This window comes from Amblyomma maculatum, chromosome 10 (genome assembly GCF_055883805.1).
Source record: "Amblyomma maculatum isolate TAMU_Amacu chromosome 10, ASM5588380v1, whole genome shotgun sequence".
Classification (NCBI taxonomy): domain Eukaryota; kingdom Metazoa; phylum Arthropoda; class Arachnida; order Ixodida; family Ixodidae; genus Amblyomma; species Amblyomma maculatum.
Window position 1 is genome coordinate 181,470,845 of NC_139353.1, and position 17,156 is coordinate 181,488,000.

Here is a 17,156-nt window from a genome sequence, read left to right on the forward strand (position 1 = left end):
GCGCATCGTTAATAATCCTCCATTTATTAACGGGCGACACGCACATTGGAAAATTAACGCGGAACCTTGTAAGATGGACTGGGTTTGAAAATGGGATTTAGAGGAACCATGAATTGACACAAAATTGTTCGGAGCATTTGGATGGTACAATAAACGCCAATTTTCAAACAGGTTGTTATTTGTGTCAAACAATTTCCTATACATCGCTTGTTCCCACTCTTATTTCACACCATATTTTGAAGATAAATGCCCACAAAAGAAAACTTTAGAGTCACACTGACAATCCAGATGTGATGAAATGAGATTGACTGCACAGAATAAATAGGGTTAGGTTATTTTATTTTTCTATTTGCAGGTTGTTCAGTGTCAACCATAAGTTATTAAAAATGCATTTCCGAAAACCCCTAGGGAAGGGATCCTTGCGCCATATAACGAAGTCCCTTCGTGGCAGTCTGCCCGTGTCCTGTTTTCATAACAGCATATTCTGGTTATTTCAAGCGCGAAGATGGTTGGAAAATATCCGCTCATTTGCTGGAGCAAGTTCGAGATCAGTGAATATTTATGCTGGAGCTGAACAGGCGCCTCCTTCATATTGCAGAACAATTGCGGCATTTTATTTCATTTTCCCTACTGATTTAGCTTTAATGCCGGTGTTGGGAATCGGGAGTCTTCATCTATGCGCCGTTAGCAATTCGATTTCTGTGCCTCATGCTTATAGTCCCGTGGTAGGCTTGTTCCGCATTCTTAGCATTCAAAGGTGACCGCTTCATTTTCAGAAAATGTGGCGTTTCTGGGCGAATAAAATGTTGTTGATAATAAAGGAACAACAGAGCCCGTTAGAAACTACTAACTTTCTAGTCACATTTAGACCGCCCGCACAGCCTTTCCGCTGCGAAAGGTGTCAAATCAAGCAAATAGAATGAAGATGCCAGTCGTGTAAATCAGATTTATTAATGTGTCTTCAAAGCTTTACATATTCTACAAGCAGCTTTGTCATCTTTACAACTAAATATTTAGAAAGTACTTGTCAAATCATCTCAATTTGAACATTCTCGATTGAAAAGCTATGACACTCTCGTAATCAAGAAACAGTAAGTGCAATGTAGGCTTTTATGGGAGCAGGGGCTCGGGCCGCCAAGGGGCCGGAGGGGCGCAGACACGCATGCATTGGCGCATCGTCTCGAAGTTGTTGCCGTTGCTGTCGCAGCCGCCGTAGATGAATGGTCGGCATTGCTTTGTCTGAGCGTCGTAGTAGAAGCGAGGGAAGGAAGCCATACAAGGACCGGAGTGCGGGGGACGACGGCAAACATCACCCACAGGTGCTGAGGGAAGAAAATACAAACGATCATAATCAGAGAAAACAAAAGCTCGGCAAAAACAGGATACAACGAGAGGTACAGCTCCACATACCCAAAATGTGACATTACTGAGTCAGTATAGGTTCACTGGCACCCTTGGAGGATACTGGATTATACAATAGCATTATGTAGAATCCCCTTCTGCCTCGTGTTGCGGGTTAATTGGAAACTCATTGTTAGGCGCCGTCTGAGCGGAACCTTTCTTTCAACTACTGGGGCTCTTGAGCACGCTTATGAAGATCGGTTAAAGATTTAGGTGAATCCATATCTCGCCCAGTTATGTGTTGTTTAAAATTACTTTCAGTATTTGCTTCTCAACAGCCCCAGAGTAACGTCGCCTCCTTATAGGGAGTGCAGCAATGCATGATGTTGAAGATAATGCATTGCTGCTATATATATGCATGCATACATTAGCAGAAATTTAATGCAAAACTTGGTAAATGTTTTTTCCAGACAAAACAGTAATGATATTGAGGCTATTTTAAGAAATTAAAACTGTACATACCGGGCTGTGCAATGAGCGCCTCAAGAGGTTCTCCGGGCCAGGAAGTAGCTGCGAAGAGAAAACCAAACATGTACGTTGTTAAGACAGGAAAATGAAATGCGTCGACGTTGCCTGACGGTTAACGAGTTGCTCTCTGACTTGTTTTGCTCTGCCTCCAAAAAAAAAAAAGAAACACTCACGTTTCTCGGCAGAACAGGTCAGTTCGCACTGTTGCTTAGTCTCGTATCGGTTCTGGTTGCCTCCGCAGCCGCCGTAGATGAACTGTTCACATTTGCCAGACTGGGCGTTGAACCACCACATAGAAACCATTGCCTTGCAGGGCCCGGTTTCATATTTCTGGGCGCAGTTTCCTCCGAAAACAGGTGCTGATGAAGAAATAAAAGCTCTAATAAGATTATTGGAAATAATTATATTGTTTCTATTATACATAGCTAAAGGTGCCCTCTGTGCGGGGGCAAAATAAATTCAATTTTTTTGAAGAAATTCAAATTTTGTTAAAACTTAGCATTGGGCCTAACGTCTTCGAGAACGTTTTTGTAATAATTTTGTGAACGTTATTAACCACGTAGTTTGTTGTAATTAAAGCACTCCGCCCGTGATATATATATATATATATATATATATATATATATATATATATATATATATATATATATATCACGGGCGGAGTGCTTTAATTACAACAAACTACGTGGTTAATAACGTTCACAAAATTATTAACCACGTAGTTTGTTGTAATTAAAGCACTCCGCCCGTGATATATATATATATATATATATATATATATATATATATATATATATATATATATATATATATATATATATATATATATTTAATGAACGCAGGAGATGCCTGCGTGGTACAGATTTTAGCATGCTACCCCTGATGTGGGTCACAAAGAAGATAAGGTGAAAGGAAAAATGATTTACAAAACTACAATAAAAATTTAGTGACAAACATTTTCACTCACACAAACACACACAGATGTGTTTCAAAGAGTGTCTATCAACCCTGTGTCTTAAACATTATTAAGGTCCTTGTAGCTGGCGCAGCCGAAGACCCATCAAACCATGGACCGAGAACGTGTTCAAGAGGACGGGCTGTGTCTTTAAACAAGCCTAAATTAATTTGTAGTGTCCTGCGACGTGCTATGAACCTTTGGCAGGGGGTTATAAAATGTCCGAAATCGTCCCATACATCACATGAGTACAGACAGCTGCTCGCTATACCGAATTTATGTATAAAGTAGTTTGTGTAGGCCACATAGAAAAGAATTCAGTGAAGGCAATTACGATGACATCTGCTCAACTCGTGTGGCATTAGGAGGAATTGGGCGTGTTTACGTCATGTAGAGGTCGGTAATGGTGCTCCGGGTCACACCACAGAGAGCTCTGCATATCCATGATTAGGGGATACAAGTCTTGCTCAAGCATCTCTTACTGAGAACAGGATTAGAAATTTTCTTAATGAATCTTTGTGTACTGGTTTAGTAGCGGCGCCGGCGTAGTCATTGGCCGCCATGCCGCCGTAAGCATTGTAGCTCACTGCGGGGACGCAGCTCGCAGGGTTCAGTGTGAAGGGTATTTACAATAAGGCCTGAATCCGCGAGGACTTAAGCAATTGTATTGCAGCGCGACGATCATGGAAGATAACCCATGGTGCAGGAGGTTTTTGTTCCGTTATGGTTGCATTTCATTGAAGCGAAAATAAAAATAACTTTGTAATAATGTCGATGAGTATTGAATGACCCTTGCTTTTCAACAAGCAACCTGCTTTCCGAGATTGTTAAACTGGGGAATCGCGTATAGAGGGACAAACCGAGATACGCATCAACTTCCGTTTATGATTCAGAAATTGTTCTTTTTATGAAGCAGGGATGTTCGCCATTATTGTACTGCAACTGTTCATCATGGCAACCTATCTGTGGGGGTACTGATAGGTGCCATACCAAATGCCCAAAAGTGTGCCTCGATTTATTGAACACTCAACTCCGGATGGCTACATTGAGGCCCGCTGCCGCAGCATTGTTCATAAGCCAACGGCTAATACAACTACCGTGTGCAGATATGAACAATACTGTTCCTCTCAGCTGATGGCATTACTACTAGCCAATGCGTAGCATCCAAACATGTCCAACCAGCCTAATGGGTCAACATTTGCACGGCATGGTAAATGCGGTCGGTGACACTCGCCGGTGTCGCCGACGTCGATTTGATTGTAGTGTGTTGCATGTAGCTGGAAATGTGGCGTGGCTTTCGTTATATCGGAATTAGAAGCAGAGGACGGAGGTCTGGTTAAATAAGAGCAAAAAAACATGCCTCCAATGTTGCGAGAGAAAGTCTCTGTCATCTTTCTTTTTTTTTGCCATTGAAAACGTGCGAAATGTCGCTTTCAGCATCCCTCATTTGTACACTGGCATAAACTGTTGTATGGCCTTGCATTTTAACGAACAAGTTTCGGCTGCTGATGGGCATTTATTGGTCTCACGGTCAGGTACATATTGAGCTGTAAATGTACTTAGTCGAACTGAGTTTCAATGCTATGGCTGATCACGATTTTAATAGATTTATGATATCTAAAACGTCCGCCTTTGTTTTGTAGATGCTAATGAGATACGGTCTGACTTACTCGAAAATACAGGACCGTAAAATGTCACGTACATATATACACTGCACCAGCTTTCATGCTAAGGCGCCGCGTGTAGCTTTGATGGGGTGCCCCAAGAAAGTGTGCTGGGGCCATTATTGTTTTTATTATATATTAATGATCTTACAACTGATTTTGATCCCAACGTGCATATCAGGCTGTTTGCAGACGATTGTGTGCTTTTTCAAGAAATAACTTCGATTAGTGACCAAATGTATCTTAACTCCTCTCTGGCTTACATTTATGAATGGTGTAAAACGTGGGAGATTAAAGTTTACACTGATAAGACCGTCGTTCCTCGCTTCACTCGCAGAATTGCTCCGCCCTCTTTTATCTACAGGCTAGGCTGTTCACCTTTGTTGGAAGAGGCCAAGTACAAGTATTTGGGTTTCATGCTTACGAATACTTTGTCATGGAATTTACATATAGATAACATCTGCATTTCCGCTTTACGTAAACAACACTTTTCAAGACATTAGCTTAAAAATTCTCCCTCGAGCGTAAACTTACTTGCTTACAATTTACTAATAAAACCGAAACTTGAATATGCATGCGTTGTTTGGGACCCATTTACTAAACACAATATCACCCGTTTAGAAAAGGTACAAAAGAAAAGCTGTGAGGTTTATTTACTCTGAATATTTTCAATATGACTCACCCTCTGAGTTAATGCAGGTTAAGGGTATTGGATGTCTTGATCAACGAAGAAAAAAAAATTATGCTTGCAATTTCTTTCCGCACTTTGGAATCGAGCCGTAGCAATTAACCGTTCACCATATCTGTCGCTTTTATCATCGAGGCATATGCGCCACCATTATCCTAACTCCCTGACGCCGTATTTCTCTCAAACTGATGTATTCAAGCTTTCATTTTTTCCTCGCACAGTAACCGACTGGAATGATTCATTATTGCCTTTCTCCACACTTTGTTGTTGAATACCTTTTCTATTATTGCTGTTGCAATGTTACCACCCTGCTTGGACTTGTACTAGGTTCGCAGTATTGAATAAAGAAAGAAAGAAATATGTGAACAAAAATGCTTGTTTTCTCCCATTTCACTTTACAAATAGCTACCCCTTTATGAAAATAATTCGTCAAATATAGATATGCATGCTTCAGCAGTGACCTAATAAAAAAATATGGAATACGTTCGCGTAACCACGTATCATGCCAATAAAATTACAGCAGTTTAAAGGAGCATTGTACATACCAGGCAGTGCACTGAGCGCCAATCGAGGTTCCCCAGGCCAGGAAATGGCTGTGAATATAACAAAAAAAAAAATTAATTGAGGAGAATAAGTAATGCAACAGAAAAGATTTGTCATCAAAAAGCTTGGGTGATGTGACCATTAGAACAGAAGTTTCCAAAATCGAAAAATGAAAATTTCTAGACTTTAGACTTCTCCACACTTCATCTCCTTTAATGCATTTTACACAAGTGTTTCTGGAAGCATCTCAGCTGGAATTTATTTCGAAAGATCAGTATCACAAAATGTTTTATGCCACTTATATATTAGGAAAATTTAGCAAAAAGGCAGTCGATGTCAAAAGAATAAAAGCTAGCTGCGGCATCCTGAAAACATGTAAGGGAGTTCAATTTAAAGAACGGAAGCTATTCACGTACGCGGCATTGAAGACTGCTGCTATAGAAGCAGCAGAAAATACTTTGGCCCAATATTAACACTTTTCCGCAATTCGGAAACGCTAAACTACAGAGTCGAGTGAACGTTCAACGGCATCTGAAGTTTCAGTTTTGCAATAAACACTCACGTTTCTCGGCAGAACATGTCATTTCGCACTGTTGCTTAGTCTCGTATCGGTTCTGGTTGCCTCCGCAGCCGCCGTAGATGAACTGTTCACACTTGCCAGACTCGGCGTTGAACCACCACATAGGAATCATTGCCATGCAGGGCCCGGTTTCAGATTTCTGGGCGCAGTTTCCTCCGAAAACTGGTGCTGATAAAGAAATAAAAGCTAAAATAAGATTACTGCAATAACTGATATATATTCCATCATATGAAGCTAAAGGTACCATTTGTACCAGGTCCAAATATATTCGGTTCTTATTAAGCTCTGCAGATTTTAATGAAACTTAGCATTGGACTACACGTCGTCCAGAAGTTTTCTTTCATTAGCCTCCGAACCGTATTATCCGCGTAGTTCCTTGTAATTAAAGCAGTCCACCCGTGAGAGAAAGAGAGAGGGATTTTATTTGTTGTAGGAGATGTCTGCCTAGTACTGATCCTAGCATGCTACCCCTGATGTGGGTCACAAAGAAGAGAAGGCGAAGAGAAACAATTAAAAATAAAATAAAGTTATTGACACACGATTTCACATGCACAGATGCATTTCAAAGAGTCTCAATCAACCTAGTGTCTTAGAGAAAAGGTGTTAAGACCTTTGTAGATCGAGCAGCCGAAGACGCATCACACAAAGGAACAAGAATGTGTTCAAGACGCAGGGCTGTGTCTTTAGCGAAGCCAAAATAATTCGCAATGTCCTGAGATCTGCAATGAACCTTTGGCAGGAGGTTATCAAATGTTCGAAATCGTCACACACATCACTTGTAGAGTAAAGAGGGCTGCAGCTATAACGAATATGTGTATAAAGTAGTTTGCGTACGCCACATTCAAGCGACTTCGGTGAAGGCATTACGATGGCATCTGCTCAGATTGTGTGGCATTTGGAAGACGTGAGTGGGTCTATTCGATGTAGAGGTGGGTATTGGTGGTCCGGATCACTCGACCGTAGCGCTTAAATTGCCATGATTCAGTGGCTACCTATCTTGCTGCATCTGTTCTTGAGAATGGGATCAGAATTACTCTTGGTGAAACTTTGTGTACTAGCTCAGCTGCGGCGGCGGTGTAGTCATCTCCCGCCATGCCGCTGTAAGCACTTAGCCAGTATAGCACAACGCGGTGACGCAGCTCGCAGGCCTCAGTGTGCAGTTTATTTAAGTCGGTGATGAGCTGTTCCTGAATAATTGATGAATTAAGCAAGTTTTTGTTCCGTGATGGTCGCATTGCATTGAAGTGCAATTACAACACAACTTTGGATGTAGCAAACTGTTCGCCCCTTACATTACTACAACTGTCCATCATGCCAACCTGTATGTGGTGGTACTGTAGATGCCTTACCAAATGCCCAAAAGTGTGCCTCGGAATTATTTGACACTGAGCTCCAAATGGCTACATCGAGTCCCGCTGTCGCAGCATTGTGCATAAGCCAACGGCTAATACAACTACCGTGTCCAGATATGGCAGGTAATATTCTGCTCAGCTGATAGCATTACTAGCAGCCAATACGTAGCATTGAAACATTTCCAGCTATTTTACTTGGTGAACATTTGCACGGCATGCTAAATGCGGTCGGTGACACTCCCCTATGTCGCCGACGTCGATTTGAGAGTAGTATGATGCACGTAGCTGGAAATGTAGCGTTGCTTTCGTTATATCAGAATTATAAGCAGAGGGAGGAGGTCTCGTTAATATAAGAGGAAAAATTTGCCTCCAACGCTGCTAGAGAGAGTCTCTACCATCTTTTTTCTCTTTTTTTTTTTTGTCCTGTGAAAACATGCGACATTCCGCTATCAGCATCGCTCATTTGTGCACTGGGGTAAACTGTTGTATGGCCTTGCATTTTAAAGAATAAGTTTCAGCTGTTGATGTGAAATAATTGGTCTCACTGCCTGCTACAGATTGAGCGGTAAATTTTCTTAGTAGTTCTGAGTATCAGTGTTACGGGTGTGGAAGATTTAAGCGGATTTAGGACATGTAAAAAGCTTTCCTTTGCTCAGTATTTTTTAATATGAGATCTCTGATTTACTCCATAGATAGGACCATAAAAGACCACGCATCTAAATTTACTGCACCAGCTTTTATGCAAATATGTGCTCAAAATTGTGTTCTTTCTCTTTTCTCTTTAGACATTATTATTCCACCACGAAAATAATGCGGCGAATATAAACATGCGTATTTCACAGTGGCTTAATTAAAATTTCAATGCTTTCGCACTAGGGCGCGACAGGGCAATACAATTACAGCACTTTAAAGGACCATTGTACTTACCAGGCAGTGCACTGAGCGCCAGTCGAGGTTCTCCGGGCCAGGAAATAGCTGTGAATATAAGAACAAAAATATTTGAAGAAAATAAGTAATGCAAATGAAAAGATTCTATTATCAAGAACCTTGGGCGGTGCAGACATGTAGTCTCCTTTCATGCATTTTACACAAGGTTTTCTAGAAGCCTCTCAGCTGGAATTTATTTCGAAAGTATCACTAGCACAAAATGTTTTCTGCCGCCTATATATTGCCGCGAAACCTTCAAAACTGTATTTGTTGTTTTTCAACAGCCGCCGGCATACAGGCTTATCACTCTGATTCTGGATCGCGTATCAGTTCCGTAATCTTTGTTTGTTAATGCTCGATGTGGCGAGTCGCACCTTTATCAGTTTCGTTGTAGCGCAAGATGCACCGAGACCTGTCCCGAAGATTCCGGCCACTCGTGCGTCTTTCCACAATGTTCCAGCCCGTGCTGGTAGCTGTTTGCTACGTTATCTAGATTGTTCTGTGCAGCCTTTAAATTGAGCGTTGACGAGTGTGACGAGCATTCTTTGTTCGACGATCGACCAACACGTTTGCTGCTATCGCCGCCGCCGAGTCGCTTAGTTCTTTTGCGGGCGCAAGTCAGCCCAATAAAGAGTTAATTTCCGTACCATCAAGCCTATGTGTTCATTTGTGTCATCGACCCTGGTCACCACCACGTGACGATATTAAAAAAAAAATTATCAATAAAACAGTCGATGTCATAAGATTAGAAGTTCGCCTCGGCCATCCTGAAAAATGGCACGAGTTCGTTGTAAAGAACGTTCGGTAACCTTTTCTTAACGTAGCCAGCATTGAAAACTACTGCTATACAACCAGCAGCTAATGATCACGAAGGAAGGAAGAAATATTGGACACGTTGATAATACTGAAAAAATATATTTTCTTCAAAAGTGGCGCTTGCGACGCTGCAGCACAGTTGCGGCGAAATCTAAGCTTAGCGCTTAAAGGAATGCATACAAGCGAAAGGTTTCATAGCAGTTTTCTACTTTCACGGGACATTCATGTCGCTTTTGGTACAAGGAAACCATGAGCATCCTAGAACAGAATTGTGAAATCATGAAACGGTATTTCAGAGGCACCATATTTTTAAAACACCACCAAATGTATGGGGTGAGAGTTTGAATGTCGATCCATAGAAACACGTGTAAACACAAGTTACCACAACCTTTTTTTCGCGTCGCAGACAAAAGTGGCTGGTCGGCAAAATTTAGCAAGAGTTTTTAAAGAATATGTTTCTATGTATGCTACGTCATTTCGGAAGCAATCGATTTATAAAATGCCGCTAAATATATGAGTCGCGAAGCAGTGCACACCGCCGGTATGCTCGTATCCGCCGAGTGTTTATTCCAATCCCGCAAGCTTCTCTTGCAATCGGACACACTACCATATGAACTGAATTTGCTTACTCATAATGATAGTTCAATGTGCGCAGCCAAGAAAAAAGAACAATAATAGAACGCTTTTTGAGCATCAATAAAAACAGAGAAAGGACCACAGTTGCAGACGACGCCGCAGAAGATGCTCTATTCGAGCGCGGACGACGCGGCGTCCGCAAATGTGACTTGTATGACCTGACAAGCATTTTAGTTGTCTGTTGCTGAGCAAGATTTGTTGATCGTGCGGTGTAAAAACTGCTTCAGTTGAAAAGTTTTTATCATTTGAGCGGCAGTAGTTAAGACGGAATGTAGACTTCGAGGCAGTATTTCGGACATCACGAAAAGCTGTCCCGATTGCGAGAAGCACCCAACGGATATCTACTGTTGCAGAGGTATATCGGACTTTACAATGAACATTGATTGAATGACCTTCAAGAATTGCGTAGCCTCAAAATGACAGCAATTTTTTACACTTTCGCTTCAAAGCATCCGTAACCTTTAACCACCTGCCGAGTATATTGGTGGTTCACAATAGAGGAAAATTATATTGGTAACTTGGTATACTGGTACATTGGTACAGCAGCGGTGGCGCAGCGGTAGAACATCCGCCTCGCATGCAAGAGGACCGGGGCTCAAATCCCGGTGCCGCGCAATTCTCGACCGGATTAAAAAAAAATCCGCGTGTCGATGGAATTGCATAAACAGGTTTGGGGTGCGACCTGATGCCGGTGAACACCTCCGGCAACGCACTCCCTCACCAGAACAGGAGTTGGCAACCCTGGTGCAGTAATTGGCCGCAACCTCTCATGATAAGCTCCACAAAACCCCGGCCCTCAGTCATCAGCGGCTGCGGAACAACTTACCACGATGGCAGTCAGACCCGTGACGCAGCAGGGGGTGCTAAAAAGCCTGGCTCCGCTGGACAGGCCGCCATTGGAAAGTGACCCTGGCAACGTTTAATGCTAGAACCCTAGCTAGTGAAGCTAGTTTAGCAGTGCTGTTAGAGGAACCAGTGGGTATGAAATGGGATGTCATAGGGCTTAGTGAGGTTAGGAGGCCGAATAAAGCATATACTGTACTGAAGGATGGGCATGTGCTGTGTTATCGAGGTTTACCAGAGAGGCGACAACTAGGAGTAGGTTTCCTTGTCAATAAGTATATAGCGGGTAGTATCGATGAATTCTATAGTATTAATGAGAGGGTTGCAGGGATTGTAATTAGGCTTAATAACCGGTATAAACTGAAGGTTGTACAGGCCTATGCACCTACATGTAGTTATGATAACCAGGCAGTTGACAGCTTCTGTACAATCGGCAATGCGAAAAGTAAATACGCAGTATACTGTACTAATGGGCAACTTCAATGCCAAGGTAGATAAAAAACAGGCAGGAGATGAGGCAGTAGGTGACTATGGCATTGGTTCTAGGAATAGCAGGGGGAATTACCAGTTGAGTTTGCAGAGCGCAATAACTTACGAATCATGAATACCTTCTTCAGCAAACGGAAGAACCGGAAATGGACATGGAAAAGTCCGAACGGGGAGACTAAAAATGAAATCGACTTCATAATGTGTTCAACCGCCGCCGTTATGCAAGATGTAGAGGTAATCGGTAAAGTGCGATGCAGTGACCACAGGATGGTGAGGTCCCAAATTAGCCTAAATCTGAAGAAGGAACGCAACATGTTAGTAAGAAAGAAACCCATCAACGAATTAGTGGTGAGGGGGAGGGCAGAAGAGTTCAGGATCTCGCTACAGAATAGGTATTCAACTCTAACCAAGGGTGGCGACATTACTCTAGAAGCAAGGAGCAATAATTTCAGAGATATGATTACTGAGTGCGCGGTAGAAGTAGGCGGTAGGACAGTTGGAGAGGATACCGGTAAGCTGTCTAAGGAGACAAAAGATTTGATTGAGAAACGCCAGAGAATGACAGCTTCCAATCCAAAAGACCGGATCGAATTGGCCGAGATATCAAAGCTAATCAATAAGCGCAAGGTGGCCGATATAAGGAAGTATAACATGGAGAAAATTGAGCATGCTGTAAAGAACGGGGGAAGCCTTAAAGCGGTAAAGAAGAAATTGGTCGTAGGCAAACACCAGATGTATGCGATAAGGGACAAGGCGGGCAACGTCATCACGAATATGGATAAGATAGTCAAAGTAGCCGAGGAGTTCTATACAAATCTCTACAGTAGCCAAAGTAGTCAGGACCGTATTGAGATTGGCGGTAGGGAAAAGCATTCAGACGTTCCACCAGTGACGAAGGACGAGGTCAAAAAAGCTTTAGAAACTATGAAAAGGGGGAAATCATCTGGAGAGGATCAGATAACTACGGATTTGCTGAAGGACGGGGGCGATATCGTGTTAGAAAAACTGGCCACCTTGTATACGCAGTGCCTGGCGTCATCGACGGTACCGGAACCATGGTACCGTGGTACCGTCATTCACAAGAAAGGGGACTCTAAGGACCTTAAAAATTACAGACCAATCAGCTTACTGTCTGTTACGTATAAGGTATTCACTAAGGTAATCGCTAATAGAATCAGGTCAACCTTAGACTACAATCAAGCAAAGGATCAAGCAGCGTTTCGGAAACGGTACTCTACTGTCGATCATATCCATACCATCAATTAGTTGATAGAAAAAGGCTCGGAGTATAACCAGTGCTTATACTTAGCATTTATTGATTACGAAAAAGCATTTGACTGAGTTATAAACCTCGGCGGTGATGCAGGCATTGCGAAATCAGGGGGTAGACGAGCCGTACGTGAAAGTGCTGGAACATATATACAGTGGCTGCACAGCAACCATAGTTCTGCATAATGAATGTAACAAAATTCCCATAAAGAAAGGTGTTAGGCAAGGAGACACAATCTCCCCAGTACTATTCACTGCTTGCTTAGAGGAAGTATTCAGAGACTTGGAATGGGAGCAGTTAGGGATAAGGGTAGATGGAGAATACTTCAGTAATCTGCGATTTGCTGATGACATTGCTTTGCTAAGCAACTCGGGAGATGAAATACAAATAATGATTGATGACCTAGACAGGAAAAGTAGAAAGGTAGGCTTGAAAATCAATATGCAGAAGACTAAGGTAATGTTCAACAGCCTCGGGAAGGAACAGCAGTTTACATTAGGTAGCGAAGTACTGGAAGTAGTTGGCGAATATGTCTACTTAGGACAGGTAGTAACCGCTGATCCGGACCATGATAAGGAAATAAGAAGAATGAGATTGGGATGGAGCGCATTTGGCAATCACTCGCAGATTATGTCCAGCAGCTTACCGGTATCGCTAAAGAGGAAAGTATATAACAGTTGCATCTTACCTGTACTCACCTATGGCGCTGAAACGTGGAGGACTAACCGAGAGAGTTCTACTTAAGTTGAGGACAACCCAGAGGGCTATGGAACGAAAAATGGTAGGGGTAACATTAAGAGATAGGATGTGTGGAGAGTGGGTCATAGAAATAACTCAAGTTACCGACATTCTTGTGGAAATTAAGAAGAAGAAATGGACATGGGCAGGACATGTAGTGCGAAGAGAGGATAACCGATGGTCGCTTAGGGTAACTGGATTCCAAGGGGAGGAAACCGTAGGAGGGGGCGGCAGAAAGTTAGGTGAGCGGATGAGATTAAGAAGTTCGCAGGGGTCAAGTGGATGCAGCTAGCACAGAACCGGGTTAAGTGGAGAAATATTCTAATCTAATCACCTTGGAAAGTTCCCAGATGACACTGTAATCACCATTGATGCGTCTGTGACCACACAGAAGGCAGCGATCGGAATTTGTAAGCCTCTTTCCTGAACGTTTTCTGTGCGCGTCCCCGTACACACCAATCCCTTTAGTAGAGGTTATGGCAACTGGGCTTGTACCTTTAAAAGTTTCCTGCAATTTGTAAAAATAATTTTTCCGTCATACTGTCTTTCGGTTTTGGTGTCATTTGAGTCAGCACGGGAGAGTCTTTTGGGCCGCTCACTAAATGTTTTGATACCGGGATGTATGAAAGAAATACGCTTAAACAGGGCCCCAGCGCACTGCGGTATTTTCGAGAATGAAGCAGCAGATGTCTTGGCTTAATCAGTTCTTGATGCACCTGTTCTATGTGCCATCACTAATATTATCAATTTTGGAATGTCCCATTTTCAGCGCTATCAACAATGATCCTTCCTTATCTACGGCACACTACCACATCTCATCTACTCATGGAAAGTTGCTTCATGTCAATTACAGGTTCAGACAAACAAATCTTTGGGAGGCTTCCGGTGGGATTGAAAATATTGAGCATTTCCTTTTCGCTTCCCAGAGGTTTTCACATCAGAGAAGGGTATATTTAGAAATTTCAATATCCCTATTGTGTTTTACTTTCTCGATCCCGCTTCTACGCACCTTTGGTGCGAGTGCAAGATTATTTGCGCTGCCTGAAATGTGTCATTATTTGCATAACTACCTCAAAACTAAGGACGCATTCTCTTGACAATTGTATTCCAAATTTACAGGGTTCCATATTTTTGCTCCGTACTTTTCTTCCTTTCTTTCAATTGTGTGATCTTAAAGTTTAGGTTTTTGTTTGGTTGATAATTGATTTATTACACTATTTCAGTATCTGTAGCACATTTGACCGTCCAAACTGAACCCTAGCCAATCCCCTTTAGTGGGTCTGTGACATTTACCAAGGTAGTAGAAGTAGAAGAAGAGTGCATGTAATGTCTTACGAGGCACAAAGAAGAAGACGCCTTCTGAAACTCAACGTTTCAGCCACTGTCTGCTTTACCAGGAAATCGTGTGGGAATCCACTGCATAGGTAGGCAACACTACTTGTCATACATTTCGCTTTCCCGCATCAAACCTCACCGTTATGACCCCACGTTGCCATGTGACCTCCTTTGATTATTTATCGATGCCAGGAGGTGATAGGCTGTCGGAAGAGAGCAGTGCACTGAATATAATTGGAGAGCTTAAAAATTCGACTTTTAATGTAGCGCGATAGCACCATTAACGCCGCATGTTCGATACGCGGCTATTCGCCACTGAGAGGATTGCTGATAGCCCCAACCTGGCATTCACGGCGAGCAGGTATGACATAGGAGGAGTTCCCTGAGCGGACAGAATTTATATAATACTGTCGAGACCTTTGTAGATACGGTAAGTAGGTCCTACACAGCGTGTTGCTTTTGTCGTTTCTGTCAATCCGCCAAAGGTTTCATCTACCGGAGATAGCGGAATACGGCGTCCCATTGTTCCAGTTATGCAGACGCGTTCTCCCAGTTCCCTCGCAGGGACAAAAGAAACAATTTTTGGGGCCCTTTCAAAGTCGCAGAAAAATATTCCACTGCTCAAGGAATTCAACCGCGAGCGTCGAACTGAAGTAACGAGCCCATATGGTGTAGCATCGGACAAGATCCTCTAAAGGAACATGTCTCCTCAGTTCATAATAGCAGCCATATATCTCACCAAGTCGGCAGATCGGAAATGCCCTTGAATAAATTTTTTTGACTTTCCAATTACGTTTTATTCCAAGACCGGCACTCGCGGCAAAATAGTTACTCTCCTATCGATCGTTGTACTCGAATACCCTTTGACTCTCTTCCAAATGTCTACCATCTTATCAATTTTAAGGGCGCTTCATGTGCAGTGTAAATAAAATAGACTGCCCTCCACTTGCACTCTGCTTTTCTAACGCGCTGGTTATAAAGGTCCCATTCTAAAAAAAAAAAAAAAACTCCTGCTTCTGCGTAGTGAGCTGGAAATGGAGGCAATGGATAAATGACGCGGTAGTTGACATGTCACATGTATTCCACTCACTGCTTGTCGAATTGTGTGATGCCTGGCGACTGCGTTATACGACCGAGTTGCCAGGCCCTGAAAACACTGACTTTCTCTTTGGGGTGAGAATATGGCGTCAGTGTGCAGTCTTACTGGACCCTTTCACCACGGGTTGGCGATGCTTTCCCTACGCCACGCATGGACGTTTGACTTGGTTTCTGCGAGGCTTTATGTCTGCGCGTTATGGCTTTTTAATTAATTGCTAGACACCAACTGTGCGCTAATTAGTATGCATTGTGTAGCTCAGAAAAAGACAAGGATTCCTGACATACGAGTAGCAAGTTGCATGGACGAGGTTGAGGATCCGCAAGCGGATGCTACAAAACATTTTTTGCATCAGACGCTTATTAGGAGAGCTTCTGCGTCACCAAATTTAGTTAACAAAACTATGCCACGACTTCACCAGCTTTCAGTCGAGCGGTGACGACTAGCTGTACTTCAGAGATAGTTGTGAAAAGAACATGAGCGCAATGCGCGCGCTACTTTACAATTTTCTGTGAGACACAAAATATTGGCTGGCTTTGCCTTTGCGAACGCTTACAACTTCGTTGCAATAGACATCTTAATTTTTTTCATCTTATAGTTTTGCGTTGTCTTCTCGGAAAAGTTTCTGACCGTCTGACACATTTTGGGACACCCCACAAGCTTTGCTTTTAGTCGCCGGCTCTGACAACATCGAGGGGTCTCTAAGCGTCCTTAAGCCGCCGTTGACCAAACTGTCTGAGGCGTCAGTGTTGGGTATGATAATGAAATGTTGTCTAAAGCAGAAAGGGACCTTGCGCCTAATATTGGCTTTGACACTTGTAATAAGGAGGCCAGCCTTATGCACTCTATTCCAGACAGACTTATAAGCTTCAACAATTAGTGTATAAAGCGATAGCGCTGAGAGGTTATCCGAAAGAGCAGCATCGTCATTCGCCAGACTGACCGCATGATCATGGCGGGTTGTGAAAAGCAGAGAAGAATCTTGAGACCCATGTTGATCATTATTGTTGGTAGAGTGGCTAAGTGTTTTACCGACACAGGAAATGATGTCGCTCAAGCTAAGAGATGTGAACTAAAACGAAGAAGCATGTGCTCCGTGCCCTTCTTATTATCACGCCATATTAATTGGCCTGAAATATGCGGACAAGCTAAAGAACTGCATCATTAACTAGATTGTGGTAAATCTTTACTTTTTATGAAGGCGAATTTCAGTTTCCTCCTTGGCTGCAATTATTCTTTCTAACAGCTGTGCAGCAGCCAGCAGGTGTCGAAAACCTGCACCGAAGCTAAAGCGCATCGAAACGCTCATATTGTAACAGTTGTTACACAGAAGGACTACTGCAACCGCTGAACTA

The 17,156-nt window shown here is 42.7% G+C and overlaps 1 protein-coding gene across 1 annotated transcript; it reads right to left on the bottom strand.

Annotated features, from left to right (window-relative positions):
- Positions 1 to 934: 934 nt before the first annotated feature.
- LOC146178049 (carboxypeptidase inhibitor SmCI-like) lies at positions 935 to 6,417 on the bottom strand. Its single transcript, XM_084581674.1, has 2 exons — positions 6,282 to 6,417; positions 935 to 1,322 (listed from the first exon to the last, which is right to left on the bottom strand). Exons 1-2 carry the CDS (start codon positions 6,415 to 6,417, stop codon positions 1,111 to 1,113), a joined length of 348 nt encoding a protein of 115 aa, XP_084437800.1. The 3' UTR covers positions 935 to 1,110.
- Between the last annotated feature and the right edge of the window lie 10,739 nt (positions 6,418 to 17,156).